The 22,731-nt window shown below is 46.8% G+C and overlaps 1 protein-coding gene across 1 annotated transcript in view; it reads left to right on the plus strand.

Annotated features, from left to right (window-relative positions):
- CFAP61 (cilia and flagella associated protein 61) overlaps positions 1-20,771 on the plus strand; it is a gene marked incomplete at both ends in the record, with an annotated part of 252,425 nt that extends 231,654 nt beyond the window's left edge. Inside the window, 2 exons of the mRNA XM_082670561.1 lie at positions 13,170-13,260; positions 20,571-20,771. Coding sequence (XP_082526687.1) covers positions 13,170-13,260; positions 20,571-20,771 — 292 coding nt within the window. The remainder of the gene's footprint in view (positions 1-13,169; positions 13,261-20,570) is intronic.
- Between the last annotated feature and the right edge of the window lie 1,960 nt (positions 20,772-22,731).

Raw genomic sequence — 22,731 nt, forward strand, 5'->3', positions numbered from 1 at the left:
TGAAACAGCTCTCTGTTGATGGTGGTCATGAGGCGAAGCAAAGTGACCCTGACCTTGGGCCCCTGAGCTGGCTACGTTCCAGCTCACACACCACTGTGTTTTCCCGGTGGCTGAGCGCCTCAGAACAAGGCACATCTTCACCTGTGGATCCTCAGCACTTGGCATGGTGCTTGGCACATAGGGACAGACGTCAGATGGACATGTGACTGTCCATCTGTCTGTCTCTGAAGGAGTAAACTACACTCAGCTCATTTCCTCTGCAACACACCCCTCCCAATTAAGATTTTGATGGTCTCCTAATTGCAAACCCAGCATAGTTTTTGATCTATGCTTTTTATTTACTCATTCATTCAATCAACATTTATTAAGCACCTGCTGTGTACTATGTTCTGAAGATACAGTTGAGAATAAGACTGAAAAAAGCCAGCCCTTCTGGATTTTATATTCTAGAGAAGGAAGGCAGGCCACAAGCAAGTAAATAAATACGGAAATAAGACCATTTCAAATGGTGCTAAAGGCTACGAAACAAAGTCAAAAAGAAAATATGGCAAAGCAGCACTGGGCAGGAGTCAAGGTGTGCGGGGCAGACTCTGAGCCAGTCCTGGACGCTGAGACACAGCCAGGCCTGCAAGATGTGAGGGAGAGGAGTCCAGAGGGAACAGTGGGTGCAGAGGCCCGTGAGTGGGAGAGGTCTTGGTACGTCTGGGGAACAAAAGCTGTAGCGGAGTGAATGAAGGTCAGAGGAGCTACATTGTGTAGATCTCTGTAGGCGGAGGTTTGGGCTGAGATGCTTATTTCCATAAAGGAAGGGCAGTAACCTGCCAAATCGCGCTTTAAAGTTCACCGCAGCTGCCACAGAGAATGGACAGTAGCAGCTATTAGGAGGCTCTTGCTGGTTTCCCACGTGTGAGAGATGCGGGGGTTGGACCAGATGGATGCAGGGTGAAGCATTTGGATTTGAGGTGTGTTTTAGCGGCAGGGTGTGCGAGACATGCCCTAAGCTCTGGCAAAACACCCAACTGCTCGCTTGACTCTCAGACTTACCCAAAGAGAACTCGTGGCCCTCCACCTCTGTCGTGGGCACTGCTGGGGCCCACCTCCCCAGCCCTTACTGGTCCAGTGCCCCCATCCTCCCATCCACCCCCCCACCCCCTCACCCCCTGGGGTGAATGTGGGCTTATAACTCACAGCTGCCCCCTGGAGGTAACGAGCTGGGAGCCACCTTGCCCGGAGCTTCCAATCTGCCTGGTCCCGAGGAGCCCATGGCCAGTGACAGGCACGGCCTCCAGAAGCCCCTGCCTCAAGGTCCGGCCAACCCTGTGATGCAGTTCACACCCAGAGCCGCCTGGTCCGAGGCATGGGCCAGACTCCAGTTCAGATCCGTTCCCGCTCAGCTCCTAGAGAAAAGGGCCAAGAGGACCCCAATGTTCCCATGTCCAGAGATATGGTTCAGAAAGGAGGACAGGACGTGGGGTTTGGCAGAAGCTAAGAGGAGGACGTGTTTGCAAAGTGCAGCAGCGGTCACCTGTGTCGTTTCCACAGAGGGGCTGCATCAAGGACAGAGAGCTGGTTGGTGGATTTGGCTTTCATAAGAGCTGCTTCAGAGCAGGTGGGGAGGTGGAAAGAGCCCAGGAGAGAGTTTATGACCTGAGGAACTGAAGATGCTGCAGAGTCCAACTTGGAGAAGCTTTCTGCGACGTGGAGAGAGATCCGGGGAATACTTTGCAGGGGGGAAACGGAGTCAGGAGAGGGCTTGTTAAAGAGGAGAGGTGGTGAGTCTTGTCTGTAAACAAATAAAAGATGCAAGAGAGAGAGGACAGTGGCAGAGCCGGGACAACTTTCTATCCTAACAGCTGCAGGGGCAGGGTCATGGGAGAAAATCAGGTCTCGGGGTGAGGAGACAAGGCAGTGCTTGACCGCTCCTATTTTCTCAATAAAGCATGAGGCAAGGTCATCGGCTGAAAGCAGAGTAAAGCAGAAAGGGACGTTGGATGTTTGAGGAGAGAGGAAAAGTCATCTCAGAGAGCAGAAAAGTATATTCACTCAGGCAGCGTCTGGATGGCCAGGCAACACTGCGTGCCCGTTAGAATCTGCGAGGATGAATGGGCATGAGCTCCAATCTGGCAGCATGGTCATGTGGGGTTCCTTCCATCTATGTTCTGCTGCTTGGGTGCAGGAGAGAAGTAGGCAGACAGCTGGGTTGAATGGGGGGTGAGAGGGTGTTTGCAAGGGAGGTTCCTGGAGCTTCACCTCTAGGGAGCCGCTGATGGGAGGCACTCTCTCTTCCTTCCCCATCTCAGCCTCCTGGGTCCATTCCGAGAAAGTGAAAAATGGTCCCAGAAGCCAGCAGCGAGGCCGTGATACCCAGTGCTCGTGGAATGCAGCCGTGATCAGAGCACGCCCCCGCCCCGTGACCCGGTCTGAGACGGGACAGGGAGGGGACACAGCGACGAAAACCCTGCGACACCCCTCTTCTGCAAACACGAGTGACCAGGGATGGCTCTGGCCCTGTGTTAATCCTCCCGCCTCCTGGACAGAAACTATCATGTCATCAGACTGCCCGCCGCTAACACAGACCTGCTGCCCTTCACCTCCGCCCTCTGCGAAACCACCGCCGAAGCCCACACCCTGTTCTAGGACCCTCCCAGCTCCATCTTACCCAGAGCCCCAGACTCCCTGCTCCCCTACTGCAGAGCTGCACAAACTCACTCTGCTTTACCACCTGGGCCCCTGGGTCTGTGCCTGGCGGGGATCCGCGGTTCCCTCCTACACTCCCAGTCACTCATGATGCTGCTTTGCTCCAGCTTCTCCCTCTGCTCCCCCACCCCACCAGTCCCCATGAGATACTGGTGTTTCCCCGGCTTCTCATCAGTCCTCTTGTCAACTCTTTCTTGTGTCTCCATCATTGCCTCCAATCTGGGACGGCTCCTCAGCCCTTTTCTGTCGGGAGCCTTCACTTGTGAAGTACACAGGCCAGGTATTTTTTTTTTTTTTTTTGCGGTACGCGGGCCTCTCACTGTTGTGGCCTCTCCCGTTGCGGAGCACAGGCTCCGGACGCGCAGGCTCAGCGGCCGTGGCTCACGGGCCCAGCCGCTCCGCGGCATGTGGGATCTCCCCGGACCAGGGCACGAACCTGCGTCCCCTGCATCGGCATGCGGACCCCCCACCACTGCGCCACCAGGGAAGCCCTGGCCAGGCATTTTGTAGAAGTCTACCCATTTCAGTCTGTCTGATAGTCACTCATTCATTTCGGGCTGTGCCTTCTTGGCAGGAACTGCGGGAGCGGTGCTCTGTCCCCCTCTGTGCAACGCGTGCAGATTTGTCCTTCTACTTGTGTTGTTAACTGGGGTCATTTGTAAACTGGAGGATGCAGGCTTCTCTGTTTTTACCTTCATAATCAATTAGTGATACTTTAAGACTATAAATATCCTATTTGCAATCGTCCTTTTTTCCAATTATTTTAGCATTCATAAACAATTCTTGCCTGAAACAACTGTTACTGTGTTGTTTGCCAAAGGGTGCTTTTTGTCTAGCTCCAGCATTCACTCCACATTTATTACTTGGCTTTCGACCGTAAGGAAGAGTTGTCCCTTCTCCTCCGTTTATTTATTCACTTATCTATATCAGCATGCACTTACGGATTCTTCTAGACATGGTCGTATCCATTCCCCTCATTATTATGCTGTAGGGAAATAAGAACTGGGAATATGTTAGTTGAATTTTAATACATAATTTTTGGAAACTACAAACCTGAAAGCATAAACGTAACAAAGAAAGGGAAAGAACAGTTTGCAGTTTGTCATCGTCTCTATAAAAGCTTTATCAGTTAAAAAAACATATTAATTAGAAAAACTGTTGTTATGAAAGGTAATTATTTTAAATATGTACTAATCACAATCATTGTAAACATATATCAAACATGCCGTATATATTCTGTACTAGCGAATGATATTTCTACTAAGCAGTCCTTTAGAATTTAAAGAGCAGTTCGTCTAACCAGAGGACTCGTGAGGTAGCAAAATACCTTGCTTTCTGGGGTTTGCTAGCTCCCGTGGCCTCGGTCTCACAAAAGGTAATTCCACTGATTCCTTTGTTCCATCCCCCCAAGACTTCTGGGGGGTTATGTGTGCATATATACACTTTTTTTTTTTCTTTTCCTACAGAAAATAGATAGGAAATGGCCATGGTTGTGAGCACGGCTGAGTGGCTGAGTGGCCTAATGCTAGCCTGTGCTCTCTGCAGCCTAATTAAAGGAAAATGGTTGTGCTTTCTATGAAGAGAGGCACAGAATAGGAGGAGGGGGCACAGGAAGGGAAGCTGAGCTCTAAGAGCTTGCCTTTCTCCACGGAATTAAACGCTAACCTCGCCTCCTCCTTTGAGTCCTGACTGTATCCAACAAATCAATGTAAATAGCTGGACAACTTCCAGGGCACTAGATTTCTCATCAAAATTCAATTAATGCAGCCCCTGAGAAACCAGCAACATGCAAGGAAATACCGCAGATGGGCTGAAAGGGCAGGTACGTGGAGCTGGATGTCAACTGGTCCCCGGGCTCTGGGCCTAGAGGGCGGCCGGCCAGCTGCCCACTGCAGCCAAAGGTCTGGGCAGGTGATGTCACAACTTCAATGAGAATGGAAAGGTCAACTTAAATAGAAACAAAATTCTTAGCTATATGAAAATCATGCTATTTCTATGAGAAGACTGTTTTGCCCTGGCAAGTCAGGCAAAAAAGCAGGTCAGAAGATAATCTTGTCCAGCTGGGCGTTGGGGCGGGGGGCCCATGTCCTCACCCCACTAGTTTCCTCTCTGTTTCTGCATACATCCTACCAAGGGCTGGGTTCACTATTGTGACTGATTGGCTCACTCTTCATAATAAACAGGCAAAAAGAGGGAACTCCACGTAAACCTTTTATTTAACTTCCATCAGCTCAGACCAAAATGAGCAGTCAAGGCCACAGTTTATTTACTCCCACGTAACTCTCCAGGGCACGACAGAACTCCATGAAGGCTTGTCGTGAAGCCCCTCTTACCTGGATCTCAGCTAAAACGAATTCATAGTCTAAAACTGCAGCTACATGAGTTTATGCAGACACCCTGGAGTGGAGCAAAAGCAGTCCCCAAGAAGAAGAACTGCAGAATTATGCCAAAGAAAGACTTTCGATTACATGGCAAACAAAAAGGGTTTATTTTAATCATTTATTTGGTCTCTAACTCACACCAGAAAGGGTCTGAGGCAGCTTACACAAAGTATATGCAATAGGATAATTAAGAACAACAACAGCAGTAATAATAATAACAAGAAGAAGAAGAACACAGTACACAGGCCCTCCGCCCTGCGCCAGGCACACAGCCAGACCCCTTTCCTGCAGTGTCTCCGAGAATTCTGATAGTCATTCTTTGCGGTAAGGACCAGCATTATCCCCATTTTACAGCTATGAAGACTGAGGCTGGGAGGTTAAAGCAGCCCAGCTCAAGATTACATAAGCTAACAAGTGGCAGAGCTGGGATAAAAAGAAAGGCCATCAGTAAAAGGGCAGCCACGGGCAGGCCAGCAATGCAAAGCTGAGCCCAGGTGGAGAGGCTGTGCCCTTCACAGCGCAGGTGCTTCTGCAGTGAACTCGAACACTTAGCTTTGGGTTCCTTCCAGGACAAAGCAAGGAGGGAAATGTGTATCGGTGGCTAGATTTGCAGGGTGCCTGAGAGAAATGTATTCCATTTCCTAAGATGAAGCACAGCTTTTCCTGGGCTAAGTGTCCAGGATTCAGAAAAACAAATGGTCAGCAGACAGATCTTTCAGAGAATCGTGTAGGAATAGCATTTCTAGAAACCAAGACTCCGGAGGCAGTCAGGCAGGACTCCAACCTCAGCACGATCTGGGCACCGACACAGACTCGGGACAAATGTGCTCTGGGATTCTGTGTTCTTACAGACTCGTGTTTGAGAGATAGCACATCCTCCTGGCACCTCGGCTCGGGGCCGAGGGTGCGTCCACTCACAGGCAAATAAATCACACTGGTTCCAGTGCATCCGGCAGACAGCAGCCTTCACACTCCAAGCCGCTCGGGACTGTCTCTCCTGGCACCTCTGCAGCCAGGCGGGGGCTCCCAGGGTGCCCAGCCGCAGGCAGTGTCAGCTTCTGGTTCCTGGCACACCAGGGTAACTGGCCAAACACCAGCTCTGCAGAGCCACGAGCTGACCAGCACTAAGAGAGAGGTTGCTTACAAGCCAGTCAGAAGATGGTGACTTCTGCCAAAGATCAGAATTTTGCTTTTAGCGCCAGGGCATCGAGAGGCATTTTTCCTTAGAGCAGTAAACATCCTTTATCTGGTGATGCCTGTTGTAGATTGCGACAACAACACTGTAGCCGAATTATATTCAGAGGAGACTTGGTTTTCTGTTATCTAGATCTTGTGCAGGTGACAATTACAACTGATCTCAAATAACTAGTCGGTTTTGCTTTGAAAATCATTCATCTTACCTTTCTAGATCTGCCTCGAAGCCATAAATGAACTAGATAGCGATTCTGGCAAACTTGAACTGGACCGGAAATAGTCACATCAAACTTCCATTTTGGTCTTCGGGGTTTTCTTGTCACAGCGTGTCACGGGGCTGTGTCTGCTTGTGTAATATGTGGCATCCTTGAGCAAATCCACCACCCCAGAAATGTGTAATTTAATTTCCAAGCAAACCTAGGGCTAACTGGAAATGCTTATTTGTTCCTATTCTTATTTTTGAAAACTGTTTTGAAATGCATGAATCCATTTTCTTTTATGGGCAGAATAAAATGACCAGAATGCAACCTCACAGTGGGAACACAAATTGTTCTCCCCTGTCCTCTGCATTTAAGCCAACTCAGGCCAGATGGGGATGTGGACGACACCAGGGCTTTCCCATAGACTTGGAGGTGACTGTCACATATAGAAAGTAGTGTGTGTGTGTGTGTGTGTGTGTGTGTGTGTGTGTGTTTTCACAAGGCTTACTTTGGGGACAGGTTTAAGTCTAGTTAAAGATATGTTCTCATTCTGGGAACTTCAACTAAACACACTCTCCCAATTTATGTAGATTTAACTGTAAGAAAAGATTGTTAAGTAGATGTTGTGGCGTCTATTGGGTATCATGGCAGACAATGTATGTTCTCTCTTTGCTCTTCAGAGTCCTGAGTTATAAGATGTTATTTTGTACCTAAAATAAATGACAATGATCCCCAGACTCCCGGCAGCCAAGGAAGCCATTTGACCGAACTTAGCCAGTAAATATAAATAGAAGTACTGTGTGAGATTTCTAGGAATTGTTCCTAAAATAAAGAATAAGGACCCTCATTTTCCCTTTTTCCATCCAAGAACATATCTATGATGACTGGAGCTCAGCAGCCATTTTGCTCTGTGAGGCCAAGGGCCCTATGGTTAGTGCTGTGATCTGATGTCTATGGAACCACCGTGCCAATCCTGGACACCCCACCTAGACTTTCTTTATATGAACAAAGTACCGCTATGCCTTTTTAAAGCCAGGGTTATTTTGAATTTTTTGGCAAACACTTGCCCGAGAGGGGTGACATAGAAATGCAGCGACAGAAAGGACGCAGATGTGAGGGCAGCCGCCCCACCTGGCCCTCCTCCCCACCCCCGGCCCTCCACTCTACCACATCCACCCTCGTGTGTGCACTTTGGGGGTGGGGACCACAGTGCCCAGCAAAGCATCTGCCACCAATGGCTGTGATGGAGTAACAGCAAAGAATCGCCCCCCTAGGTTGTCCCCCTCGTTGCCACTTTGCAGCCACTGAGGTTAGCTCTGGCCGATGCCTCAGACAGAGAGGAGGGGAGAGCACGGCGGAGAAGGAGCAAGCATTCGCTGAGGGGTGGGCAGAGGCGGCAGAGAACAGAGGACCAGACCAAAATGGGTGTCGGAGGGAAAGACAGAGGGCTTTGAAAGGCCTCATGGAACCTGTTAGGAAGGATGAACGAATGGACAGAGGATGGAAGAAGAAAGGAAGACAGGACAGCATATGTGTTTTGGGCACACATACTGGCCTGGGGAAGGGGATGGGGGCAGGTGGCTTCAGAGAACATGTTTACACACCTGCTTCTGTTACCACCCCTTCGAGTCAAGTCCCGACAAGGGTCCTCCGGCCCCGTGTTACTTGTGCCAATAGAACAAGATGGAGATGGGCTCAGAGCAGAGGAAAGCTTTCTGCTCTGATCACGGAAGGGAGGGGTGCAAGCCCCTGCCCTAGAGCACAGGCTCTCTGGGACAGGCCTTGGGCGGGACAGGGATGGGGACGGGACTGCTTTATAGGAGTCTCACCGGCGGGAGGGATGGGGTTCTGGGGGGTGGCGGGGTAGCTGTGCTGCTCCGGCCCCGGGCCCAGAGCTGGGCACAGCCTCTCTGCACACGCCCAGCTCAGCTAGGGTGTCGGTTCTACAGCTGGGAACTCTAATCCGACACGTTAGGTGCGAGGCATCTGCACACAGTCCCCCTCCGGGCAAGTGAAACTAGACTGAGCACAAAAGAAGAGTTAGACCTTATCACCCAGATTCCATCTCATTTTTCCTGGGTACCCCAGTGGGCTTTGCTGGTGACACCTCCGTGTCACCCAAATTGCTTAACCAGAACTGGTGGGCACACCACATGCCCACCATGGCCCCAAAGGTGAGGGATGCTGGCCGGGCTGGTGGATGGACCACAAGGGACTGCAGGGGCATCTGTCCATTGAGTTGGTTGCCGCCGTAGAACAACGAGGACCCAACGTGGCCAAATCTGACCTTTTAGAGAAAGGCCGAAACTCCAATTTCCAAATGCTGTTCAGGCCAAAGCAAAGACGTCTCTAGGTCACACCTGGCCCCCAGGGTGTCTGCAACCTGGATGATGGACCCTGTCGTCTGTCACTTCCTTTCTTCTGCATGTGGAGTGTCCACAGGAGGGCCGAGGTGCCCCAGCCACGCTGCAGCCCAAAGGCTGAGGCTTCCTGCTGGGTGTCACCTACTCCCAGGCCTGGCAGGAGGAGAATGTCGGTCCTCCACCATGAGTCTGTGGTGCTGTCAGTACAAGAAAGGGCCTGGACCACGAGAACATCATGATCCCGGGAAGGTCTGTGGGCCCCCCAGCTGCAGTGCCCCCCAACCCCCAGGAGAAAAGGCAACTCTTGGGTGAGTTTCCAGCTTGAATAAACCTCTGTGCAGGTGTGAGGGGCAGCTGGGGACCCTCTGATCGGGTCCAAAAGCAAAAACTGACTATTACCACACTAAGATAAAATGAGAATGCTTTTCATTAAAAAAAAAAAAAAACCTTGGAGGGCAAGGTGTGTTTCTTCTCTGCCACTCTCTGCCTTTTCCAACTGTTGTGTAGTTTAGCATTTCCAGTTGCTCTTCTGAAACGCTCTCTCCTTCCCTACCTGCTGCTGAAGGGCCCTGGCCTTGGGCTTGAGATCCAGGATCTGAAAGAACAGCATTTATCCACCTATCTTTCCCCTCAGACGCGTCCTGCTTGTCCCATGGCTGGCGAGTGCAGCCTCACTGGCGTGTCTTGTCCATTTGCTTTTCTCAGCGTCCGGCGTGGCCAGTGGCAGAGCTGGTTACCAGATCCCTACCCCATTGGTGTGATGGTGTCCATCAACTAGGCCGAATGACCAGACGAGGACGAGCTCTGGAGAAGTCTGACCAATTCCTTCACGATTGCACCACATCGACCAGAATGCTTAATTCAGTTCCACAAGTTGACATTTCTTGGGCCTTCTGAGAAAAGTGTATCATTTGCAAAAGTCACGGAGAATCTAAGTCCCCCCAAATAAACCAGGCCAGCCGTGGCAAAATGAACAGAGACATTCACACCTTCTGTTTGGGTCCTGGAGCGTTCGTGTAAGCTTTTTCTCATGGCTGTTTAGAAATGAATTTCATGATGCGAACACCCAAGTCTACACAGCCACTTAGAAACCACACGTGGCCGTGCTCTTACAAGACAGTGTCTCCTGAAGATTGCGCGGCCGCCAACGATGGAGGTCTTCCATTTTGAATGTAAACTGGGAAAGAAGCGATTGTTTTCTATTTTTTTAATTCACGGTGTTCACGGAACTATACATTTCCCCAGAGGTCAGCACTAATGCCAGCTATCCAAAGCCCCCGGGGCCGTTAATGCAGACCTGCCCCCACCCCACCAGCCTCAGCAAGGATTCCAGAAGCCCCTCTCCTTTCTACGGAGAAGGAAAGAAACTAAAGCACAGGAGCCATTCAGTTTGGGGGAAAAACTAGACCTAAAGCTTTTCCTAAAGTAAAACTTCTTTCTAACATTATATCAAAAGGAGACGATCTTCACTTGACGAAATGTTCTCATCCATTGCAAAATGAGTTCTGTTAAATTCAAAGCTCTTCCAATTTTAAGAATGAAGGCTGCCATGTTTCCAGGATGATTTCAGGGAGGCCCACAGGGGTCCATGCCACTCAAAATCCCCTCTTGCCCACCCTAAACGGAGTCACCGCACCAGCGCAGAAGCTCCCCACAAAGCGGGGAGAAGCAGGCCCAGGTATCCTCACCGGCTCCTCCAGTCTCCTGAGAACCAGCCCGTGCTGGAAGCCTTGGGGACCCGTTGCCCACCATGCGTTAGAGGTTAAGACACTCCCTGCGTCAGCTTTCCCGCACGGTCAGAAGTGTCCCACGCACTGAAGTGGGTGGAAGCCTTCAGGCCACGAGTTAGCTCCACAGAGGAGGTTTGCACTGGATGTGGGCATGGATGGCACTGGGGAGGTGCAGACGTGGACACGGGTCCTCTGGGCTGCCCATCTGGCAGGAGGGCCAGGGTGGAAGGTGTCTGGAGGGGCCGGAGGAGGTGAGAGCCTCAGACCCTCCACAGGGATGCTGCCGTGGAAACACACACGGGAGGATTGGGCGTCTGAGCAACGCAGGAAAGATGGCGACAAACATAAAAGCGCCCACTGGTCTCTAACTCAGGCATTATAGTGGTTTCAAGATTTGCAAGTCCACAACTCCCTGAAGCTTTTCTAGAAGCTGCTGAGACCTAAGAGGCAGGGACCATCCTGGCACAGCTGCGCTTGAGAGTCTGGGCTTAGGCATTACTGATGCTTTGGTCCAAAAAGCTACCGTCTGAGGAGATCAACATCACCCCTCTCAGTTGATGCCTTCCAAGGTGGCCGGCTCCGCATCAGTGCCTTTGCTCCAGGAATTAGATGGGTGTTGGATGTCGGCCTGGGTCTGTGGGGGCCCAGAACCCCAGCCAGAACCCCCATCAACTCCATTCATTCAGGATTCAGCAGCCTTGAGTCACTCAGACCTCTGACAGGTTTCCACGAGTGCCCCCCGGACCCCCTCTGCCCTCCCTCCGGGCCTCAGGGCTCAGGCAGACCACCCTTCAAGCCTGGGCTCACCCACGGCTCTCCCCCTGTTCCCATGAGGCTCGCTCTTTGGTACTACTGCCCATCTTGGGGCACTTTGCAGTGTTTTGTCGCCTATGTATTTAGCAGAACTTTACTCTATATTAATGAAAGACCAATCAGGGCCAGGCAGCATGGAGTGTATACCACGCTGTGTGCCGTTTACGCATTCATTATTCCTTCCTTGGTTCAGTGAACATCTATAGGACGCCTGTTGCACACAGGTGCTGAGCTAGACAGCCGTGGAGCTATCACACAGCACGTGTGAGTGCATTTCTGCCTCCAGGATCATCCTTCCTGCCCATCACCTTCCTAAGCTCAACCCCTACCACCCCACCCCACCCCCCACCCCCGCCCTGCTTATCTCTACTCCGCCTCCTGGAGGGCCAGGCACATTCCTGCCTCCGGGCCTTTGCACCTGCTGTTCCTGGAAGGCTCTTTCCCCAGAGCCCCACGTGGCTCACTCTCTCCTGTCTCTGTCCCTCGGGCTTTACTCACTAAGTCACTGTCTTAGGGGAGAGCCTTGCTCTGTGTCTCCCGTCCTCGCTTGATTTATGTTTCCTCCTAAGCAGTTCTTATTTGCATACTGAACATGGACCTATTTATCGCTTGGATATAAGCTCCGCGGTGGCAGGGATGTTTGTTTGTGTTGGTCCCTGCTGGTTCCCCAGTACCCAGGACAGTGCTGGTCACAGAGTGGGTATGGAGCCCACATTAGTGGAATTCATAGTTGGATGAAAATATGACCTGAACAACAAAGTAGGTAGTTAAGGATGAAATTAGGTCCTATTCTGGTCAGGCGAACAGGTGATAGGTACTGAGCCGTGTGGCTGAGTGCCAGGTTGATTGTACGCATGCTTGTCACTGCCCCGGTCCTTTAATGCCTCGGTGTCCCTGGGGCTCGTCACCTCCTTCCCAAGAATTAACTTGTCTCGGAAAACAGAAGGTGCTCATCTGCACGTGGGCACCAGTTTTTCTTCCGCTGGACACACACGTGACATCCACTAACAGTCCCAGGAACAACAAACTCACATCCAGAGGAGCTCACATCACCCACGTGTCTCTAACCATGAAGGAGCGAAGTTTCCTGTTCCGAGACACTGAACATTAAGACAAAGTAAGAGTTAAAATACCAGTAAATGTTCCTGGCTCTTCCAAGAATGCATCAAATATTCAGCAATCCCCTGTAAATAAAGGATGGCCATACTGTCTTCCACATAAGAAAGCATGTGTTCAAACAGTTTTCAGGGCAAAGTTAGCAAATAGGGCCACCAACAGAACTGCTCTCTGAAGAAAGATTCAATTAGGCGTCCGTGCAGTTGCACGAAGGCCGTGTTGCAACACCGAGGTGGCCTGTTTTTCTGGTCATTATTAATCCAGAAACCTTAATGATGAACAACATTTGTGTTATTGTCTCCCCAAATTTAATTTGTTTATGCAGCAGTTCAGTTAATCCTGCAATCTGTTTTTCTCAAACGAGGGCAGATAATGGAGACACCGTTCTTTACAAGTCTTCAGGCTTTTAAATTCTGATAAAATCAGGGTTCTTCACTGGGTCTTGCCCCAGCTCTGAATTAAACCACTTTAAATGTAATTATGGAAGCTGGCCTTACATCAGGGACATCCATTTACAAAATTGATTGGCCATGCTGTTCCGCGAGCCATTTCATGAGCAAACGATCGCAAAAGGGCCAGAACCGTGATTTATAAAGGCAAAAAAAGCAGGTAAATACTTTATCAGTGGTAATGAGAAAGTTTCCAACTAACTGAACCTTTTTCTTCCCTCACCAGCTACTTCATGGAGCCGTGGTGCATGGCCCTCTTTCACGATCGTTTTATTGATCTCCGGAAAGAGTTACGCCAGATCTTATCCTCCAAGGAGGTGAGAGTGATTAACAGATATGTAGGTTATTCCTTGCAAATTAGAAGCAGTTACAGTTGTTGATCATTTAGACTTTTCCCTACATTCCCACTTGACGGTTTCACTTTGAAAATCAACTGTCCCTCACAGAAACAAACTAAGGAGTAGGTAAACGTAGATGGTGATATTTCAGGGAATGTGGATTGTTCCAATCTTTTATGCGGGGCAGATTTGCTTTCCACTTTTACAAGTACCTGTACTTTCATTATCCGCGGACAGTGAGGGCTGAAAGCGCGGTGTGGGTGGCATCTCCTTGCCCTCGAGCATGAAGGCTGCGTTCCTATAGTTTCTGTCCGCGTTTGCCAGCTGTTCGCTAACCATTCGTGTGCGTGTGTTGTTCCAAAGGTGTCAGGGGACTCAACAGGTGTCGAAATGCACTCCTTTTATAACCGAAACTTCTTTCTCCAAGCAACGTAGGATTAACTGGAAGTGAGGCTGCACACCCCGCAGGCTCCGTACTCGGCAGGAAATTGGACTCTGCCGTGTACGTAGTGAAATATTTGTGGAAATTTATCTTTTTCAACACCTAGAGTCCTTACCGGAGTTGTGGGGAGTTTACATCTTTGGTCAAACGTGCATTCTAGACTCCTCCTCGATTCACTCGGACGAGAGCTGGGGCTCAGCTGACCTTCCGCCTCGTCCGACTGTCTAGACGGGCAGGTTCTGCGTCTCTGTGTCGCCTCCTCGTGGGTCCCCGGGGTGTGGGCTGCCACACCGGAGGCACAGATGCAGCCCAGGTCCCCAGGCCCCTCGTTCTAGCCGCTGCAAGCCCCACCTCACCGAACCACACAGGGACCCTCCGAGGTGGGTGGAGGCACTGTTGTCATCACCTCCACTTCACCCATGAGGAAGCTGAAGACGAGAGACTTCACGCAACCCAAGGGTCTCCCGCTCCAAAGCCAGGGTTGTCGGCCCTGGACCACAGCGGTGGCTGGTACCCTCTCCTCATTGCCCCGCCCCTGTTCAGTTTCATCCCTGGGGGGGGTCCAAGCTGGGAAACTGACGTAATTTTACTAATCAGACGTAGATTCAGATTGGGAAACGTAGGTTTAAAGTTTAAACCAAACTCAATTCTCTTTGATGCCCACAAAGATAGGAACCAGGCGGGGAAGCGTACCCAAGGGAAGCAGAGGGGCCGACGGCTAAAGGCCCAGGTCAGCCACGGCAAGAGTCATTCAAATTGGAAATGAGAATAGTAATGAGATAGAGAGATTTAGGATGTCACAGGTCAGCCAGGTCCCTGCACTTCGTTCGGGGCTGTGAGGAAGTCGGTCCACATTAAAACATGACCCCGAGCTGGAAGCCTGGTGCTCACTGAGCTTGGCTAAGCTCCCTCCCAGGACAACCTGCAGCTCACCACTGCCCCATAAGAAGGAGTCATCAGTATTCTCGCTATTCCATCAACATTCTATGCCTAAACCTTCTAAACCCCAGATCTGAACTCCTCAGTTAACCTTTTGCACAGAGCCAAGCGGTTTTTGGTGTCAAGTTTAAAAGGGAAACTTTCCCTTCATTTTCCCAAGCACGCATCCTCAAACGCAATGGTGGCTGCTTCTCATGGCGCCCGCTGAGACTCCTGAAACCTTTTAGGCAGGAGAACATGTTTGCCGTGGGTCAGTCTGCAGTGCGTAAACTCGGCCTGGCAGTGGGCCCTGGCAGGAGAGCAGGGAGACTGCAAGTGGCCTTTGCAGAAGATGCTCTAAGGCTTCCCCAACCATCCTCATGGGTTCTCTACATTTCCAGAAAGGGGAACCTCTGCAAGAAGAGCCTCCACTGGGGGACTGTTCTGACATCTGTCAAGTGCAAGGGCCACAGGAGGCGTTGGGGCCTGCAGTGGTGTCTGCCTGTAGCTCAGATACACATGGAACAGGGACTCAGAGAGCTCGGGGGGAGAAAGGGAGGGTTTGTGTGCGAGCACGGGGCACAGAAGAATGGCCCCAAGGAAGTGCCGGCCACCAAAAGTCAGAGTGACTGTGACAGGTATGGTGGAGACAGGCCAACAGTGGAAGTGGTAGTCATACAAACAGACATGCAGGAATTTCACTGAGGAGTCTGGTAATAGGAAAACAAAGCAGATAGCCTTCACTACAGAATAACAGTAATTCCTTTTATCAAATGTTGAGATGATGTAACCCACTTAATTTCACTTTCTACCTTGTCTTCAGGGAAGTACAGAAGTTCAATCCCATTAACTATGATGTCCTAGCACTTAGTTTATCAACTTTCCCCTCCCTCCACGTGTGGAGAAAGAAATAAATGACTATTATCTAGGACTTCCATAAGTCATATGTAGATTTTAAACGTGTATATGATTTATTTTGAAAACAAGATCATTATAAGACATCTCAAATCCTTTTGTGGAAGTCAAAAGGGGAACGGCTTATAAATCCTCTGGTCATGCATCTAGCCAAAGCGTCACTGACCAAGGTGAAATGCTGTATAGTCAAAATCATCCTTCAGAAAGATGGGTATTGATAGAGTTGGGAAAAAATAGTTTGAAAATAATAGAGACTTTAATATCTCACTTTCAGTAATGGATAGAACCAGGTAGAAGATTAACAAGATAATAGAATACTTGAATAGCACTAAAAACCAACCGGACCTAACAGATTCATACAGAGCACTCGACCCAACAACAGCAGGATGCATGGTCTTCTCAAGTGCGTGTGGAACATTCTCCAGGACAGGCCACCAAACAAGTGTCAATAAATTGTAAAAGACTTAAACCATACAAAGTATATTCTCCAACCACGATGAAATGAGACTAGAAATCAACTAGAAAGTGAACAACAGATTCTTAAGCAACTTCTTTGGTTTCAAAGAAGAAACCAAATGGGATGCTAGAAGTACTTAGAGACAAATGAAAATGAAAACACAACCGACCAAAATTTATGGGATGCAAAGAGAAAACAGTTTTCAGAGAGAAATTTATAGCTGTAAATGCTTACATTTAGAAAACAGGGAAGCCCTCAAATCAGTAACTTAATTCTACTCCTTAAGGAACTAGAAGAAAGAAAACCAAACTAGAAAAAGAAAACCAAACTAAACCCAATGCCTGCAGAAGGAAGGACTTAATAAACATTAGAGTGGAGATAAATGAAATAAAGAATTAAAAAAAAAAACAGAGAAAACTGATGAAACCAAAAGCTGGTTCTTTTAAAAGATCAACAAAATAAACCTTTAGCTAGATTAATCAAGAAAAAAAAGACTCAAATCCCTAATGAAATGAAAATGGGGACATTTACCAACCTTAAATAATAAAGGTTAAAAGAGAATATTACGAACAATTGTATGCCAACTAAACAGATAACCTAGATGAAACAGAGAAATTCCAAGAAACACACAAACTACAAAAACTGACTCAAGAAGAAACAGAAAATCTCAAGAGACCTATATGACAAGTAAAGGTATTGAATCAGTAACCTAAAACCTCCCAAAAAAGGGAATCCCAAGACCTGAGGGTTTCACTGCTGAATTCTACCAGACATTTGAATAAGAATTAACACTGATCCTTTTCAAACTCCTCAGACAAATAGGAGAGGAAGGAACACTTCCTAGCCCATTCTATGAGGCCAGCATTACCCTGATACCAGAGCCAAAGACATCAAAAGAAAAGAAAACTACAGAACAATATCCCTTATGAAGTTATGATGCAAAAATCTTCAGCAGAATACTAGCAAACTAAATCCAGTAGCACACTAAAAGGATTATACACCACGACCAAGATTTACGCCAGGAATGTAAGAGTGGTTCAACATATGAAAATTAATCCTTGTAATACACCACATTAATAAAATGAAAGAGGGGGAGAAGTGCTATAATCTCAATTGATGCAGAAAAAGCATTTGACTAAATCACACATGCTTTCATAGTAAAAACACTAAAAAGCCAGGAACAGAAGGAAACTGACCCAACCTGATAAAGAGTATTTATGAAAAGCCTACAGCTAACATCACACTCAATAGTGAAGGACTGAAAGTTTTACCTCAGAGATCTGGAACTAGACAAGAATGCCTGCTTTCACCACTTACATTCAACAGTGTACTGGAAGTTCTAGCCCCAGCAATTAGGCAGGAAAAAGAAATAAAAGGCATCCACATTTGAAAGGAAAACTACCTCTATTTTCAAAGGACGTGATCTTATATAAAGAAAATTTTAAAAAATCACAAAAGAATATTAGAGCTAATAGATGGACTTGGCAAAGTTACAGGATATAAGATCAACATACAATAATCAGTTGTCTGCATTAGCGATCAATAATCCAAAATGAAATTAAGAAAACAATTCCATTTACAATAGCATCAAAAATATTAAAATACTTGGGAATAAATTTAAGCAAGGAGGTATAAGACTTGTACTCTGCAAACCACAAAACATTTCTGAAAGAAATTAAAGAAGACCTTAATAATGAAAAGACATCTATGTTCATGGATTTGAATATTTAATATTGTTAAGATAGGATAACCTAAATGGGAAAAGAATCTGAAAAAGAATAGATATATGATAAAAAAAAAAAGAATAGATATATGTATATGTATAACAATCACTTTGCTGTATACTGAAACTAACACAACACTGTAAGTCAACTATACTCCAATATAAAATAAAAATTTTAAAAACCAAAGTGCCAAGTTTTAAACTAAAAAAGAATATTGTTAAGATAGGAATACTATGCAAAGCAATCTACGGATTCAATGCAATCCTATAAAAATCCCCATGGCTTTTTTTTTAGAAATGGAAAAGTCAATCCTAAAGTTCAGATGGAAATGCAAGCTAAAACAATTTGAGGAATTTTTAAAAAGTTGAAGGATACACACTTTGCAATTTCAAAACTTAATACAAATCAACAGTAACCAAGACAGTATGGTACTTGCATAAGGATAGACATATAGATCAATGGAGTAAAATTAAGAGCCAGAGTAAACCCATTTATATGAAAAGATGTTAACATCACTAATCTTTAGGGAAATGCAAACCACATCATTAATCATTAGGGAAATGCAAACCAGGGCCCCAGTGAAATACCACATCACGCCCACTGGGATGGCTATAGTTAAAAAAAAAAAAAAGAGGAAATAATGATTGTTGGCAAAGATGTGGAAAAATTGGAACTCACACATTGCTAGTGGGAATGTAAAATTATTATGCAGTTGCTGTGAAAAAAATGGTTTGATGGCTCCTAACAGCTTACAAACAGAATTACTATGTGACCTAGCCATTGCACTCCTAGGTATATACCCAAAGGAATACTTGTATATGAACGCTCATAGCAGCACTATTCAGAATTACAAGATGGAAGAAAGAACCCAAATGCCCATCAAGGGACAGGTGGATCAACCAATGTGGACTATCCACACGATGGAACGTTATTCTGCCATAAAAGACATGAAGTGCTGATACATTCTAGAAAGTGGATGAACCTCAAAACACTGAGTTAACTGAAAGAAGCCAGACATAAAAGGTCAAGTGTCGTCTGTGGCATTGTGAGGTGAGCTGCTCGCAGATGAGCACGTTGGGAGGGGGGGTGGTCACCCTGGGCGGGGGTGGTCACAGTGTCGGCGGGAGGTGATCACACTGAGAAAAGGTCACACCAGGAGAGGCAAATGTACAAAAATGAGTTTACGATCTAGAACAGTATTTGTGTTCCGTAAATTTAAAAGCTCCATTATGTGACCTTACACCATTTACCCTGATGTTAGAACAGCATCATGCAACACGAGCCCAAAATCTTCTCTAATTTTTGTATATTCACTGCTTATGTTTGATACATTTTTCCTGAAAAATTAAGGGAGAAAGAATCTCAGATGTACTGCATACGTGCTTGGGCACTCAAATGTTTCAGTGCCTCTAATATTTAGTTCTGGGCATCCCTTGCCATTTTCTCTCTTACCGTCTTTGTTGAGCCCATTTGGAGTCCTGGCCCCGCACTGACTGTACTTCCAAGTGATGTGTGTATAATCTGCCACACCTGGCAGTGTCTCACTTACTTAACCAAGTGATAATTACCTTATGTCTCCATATAGTTTGAATCTAGTTTTCTAAGTTCTTACTATTAATAAATTAATGATTCAATAGAACTCTGCAAGTTATCCGCTTTTTTGTGGTTTTTTGCTGTTAAAAATAAAAAAGAATTATTGGAAGGTCAAATAAATATACCATCAAAGTCCATCTTCCTTTAGGGTAATTTTCAATTATTGTGGTGTTCAGAAAGCACACAGCTCAAATCTCAGTGAAGTGATTTTATTTCGGCCACGCCACATGGCATGTGGGATCTTAGTCCCCTGACTGGGGATCGAACCTGTGCCTCCTGCATTGGAAGCACAGAGTCTTAACCACTGGACTACCAGGGAAGTCCCTTTTTAAAAACGTTTTTTAATTTTTGAGTGAAGTGCTTTTTATAACAACCCTCCTATAGATGCGCAGATAGGTGATGGAGCAAGTATGGTAGCTGTAGAAACCAGGTAGTGTGTATGCAGGTGTCAAGCGCACCGTTCTGTCAACTTGCCTCTATGTTTGAATCCTTTTACTTTATAATAAAATGTTGGAAAAATCTCTACTGTACTGTAAACCTGCACAGCATATGCTTCTCAACTTCAAATAACTTTATTCCCTCTGAGCCCCATCTTTAAAGATATCAATGAAATTTGCCTTTACTCAGAATTTATTCCAGGGTTTTAAAAATCCCATTTCTTGGGGACTGTAACCAAGTAAAGTAACCATCTAGGAGTTTTCATGTAAAAATCTTTAATCACCTCCTTTCTTATTTTTAAAACAAGCCTGATATACAGATCTTTTCTATCTGTACATTAAGAGCTTAAAATTAAGAGCTTAAAATTAGTACCCTTGCTGAACCTTGAAGACATTATGCTACGTGAAGTAAGACAGTCACAAAAAGACAAATAGTGTTTGATTCCATTTACACGAGATGCCATAGAGAAAGGAGAAGGGTGGTCGCCAGGGGCTGGGAGGAGAGGGAGGGGGAGTCAGGTGTTAAATTAAAGAGTTACAATTTGGGAGGATGCGGACATTCTGGAGATGAGGGTGGTCATGGCTGACAGTGTGAAAGCCCCTAACACCTTTGAATCTTACACTTAAAAATGGTTAAAGTGGTAAATTTTATGCTATGTGTGTTTTGCCACAGTTAAAAAAAATTTTTTTTTTAATGTAGAAAACAAAATGACCAACCTTGGGGAGTTTTAGTGAAACTGCCCTCTTACTGTGGAGCTAAGCCCAAGTAATTTTAGTATCTGGCCTCTTACCGTATTTTCCAGGAGGAAAACCTTCCTTCCATAGAAGAATTAGCCCGTCGGATCGAAGATGAGGGCATTAACCTGCCCGAGAAGCCCAGGAATTACCTCAGAAGAGTTTTCCAGGAAACCATCTACAGGCCTCTGGTGGAGAAGAGCATCCTTGACTATCTGCGCTATAATCATTACCACCTGCCCATGTACGCGTGGCAGGGCATCGTTTAGCGGTGGCCACGGCCTCCACTTGATTGCTTCCACTCGTATCGTTCCGGGAAGTGCTCCGCAGAAGCAGGAAACCTCTCTGAAGCCTGGCTGGACCGCCAGGCACCGTCGTGGTTCCCTCCTTTCTTTTCCGTGTCCACCGATGCCTGTGGTTTCCTATCGTCCCAGTAGGTGGCGCACGGCGGTGCGTCTGGATTCTGGGGCAGGGAGTCGCTTTACCAACACCAGGCGTGTTCCTGGGCAGAATAACCCATTTTAGCAATAAAATGAGACCGTACTGTGTAAAACTTGTTTTTTACCTTGGGCGTGGTTCTGTTTGATTTCCTGAAAAGTCCTGCCGCCAATGCTGCTAGTCCTTTACATGTTTACCCGGTCATACTCGTGGGCAATAAAAAAGAAAATCGTGTGCCCAGGATGGAAAATGAGTAAAACAGATGACAGGAAATTATCTCTGTAAGTTAACATCAGAAGGACTGATTGCACAGACAAGTTTACAGGACCTTTTGAAACGAGGAGGCTGCTCTCACGGCCCCTGTATTTCTACTTCCTGTCCCAGATCAGGAGCATAAATGCACCGAAAAACTGGAAGATCAATTCAGGTTCACACACAGGTTTTAGACTAGAAAACGGTGGTGGGAAACTAATCTCGGTCATTTCCTTTGACCCTCAGCGCTGTTGCTTTGCATCGGCCCCCTCTGGTACCTGTCACCTGTAACGTGGGTCAGTAGCCCTCTTTCTTGTAAATAAAGCAAATTAAGTGCCTAGCACAAAATATGGATTCAAGAACAACACATAAGACTGTTTTCATTTATTTGAATCTCTTTTAAGCAGATAGTGTGACACAATTTGTGCCTGAATTTTTGACCAGTAGAGCTTAAAAGTGGCTTTCATGGACAGAATTACAGTTTTCGTTCTTTTTTTTTTTTTTTTTTTGGCATTTATGTTAATATTTAGCAAAAGTTAGCTCAATTACAATGACTACACAGTAATTTGGAGGCTGTCACAGCTGGCATTACAGAATTATCCACCATTAACAAACTGATACCTCTCAGAAATAAAATGGTTTTGGAACCCTAGACTCTGATTTTTCTAAGGCAGGCAAAAGCAAGCAATAAACTCCATTAATTCCTGCACACGTATGTTTTTCACAAGCACATGGGTCATTCAGAGGGAGGGCCCAGCTCCCACCATATGGTACAAACTGTGTAACTCTTGTGGAGAACAATTGCTACTGGTCCCCTCTTCAAACTGCAAGCCCAACACATATGGAACCATATTTCAGGGCCTGCAAATGAGTCAGCTCAAGAAACTCTCCTTCCCTCACCCCCTTCCTCTGAGAGGCCCTGGATTAAATTCATCAGCAAATGGAGTGAGTTTCTTTGACAGGCCCTGGGACCTTGGGTGGAGATTAACAGTACAACCAGTTAGAGGATCAACAGTTATGATTTCTGTGACTGAGTACTACCATTAAAAAGCTTCTGGTCACATAAAAGTGACCCCATATGATAGTGCCAACCTTAATGTCAAATCATGCATACACTTTCTAGTAAGTTTTCCTTTGCTGCCTTTTTAAAAGTGGTCTTGGGCCCCCAGAGGTATCATGGCAGATTTGAAAATGTCTAGAATATAATTTAGTCTACATGGTGCATTGGAGGAAGTTACTGACCATTGTCCTATATTCAGAAAGTGAGTCGTTTCCTGAATCTAGATAGGAATTTTAGCATATATGTGCAGACAAGCATTTTGTCACTGAGGAACCACTTTTCTAATAAGAGACGAACCCAAGAGTTGTTGATCATAGCTTGAAACTGGCTGTTTTAAGGGCTTTAGGAAAATAAAGATATTTATTCCTCGATGATGATGAATCCTGGCAGAAGAAAGGGCTTCAGAAAGACCAAGTTTGAACTTCTCTTGGGGAGCCCTGGCATGGCTTCTGTAAGAGACATGAGTGCCAGGAAGTCCC

Source organism: Grampus griseus (genome assembly GCF_964374135.1).
Source record: "Grampus griseus genome assembly, chromosome: 14".
Classification (NCBI taxonomy): Eukaryota; Metazoa; Chordata; class Mammalia; order Artiodactyla; family Delphinidae; genus Grampus; species Grampus griseus.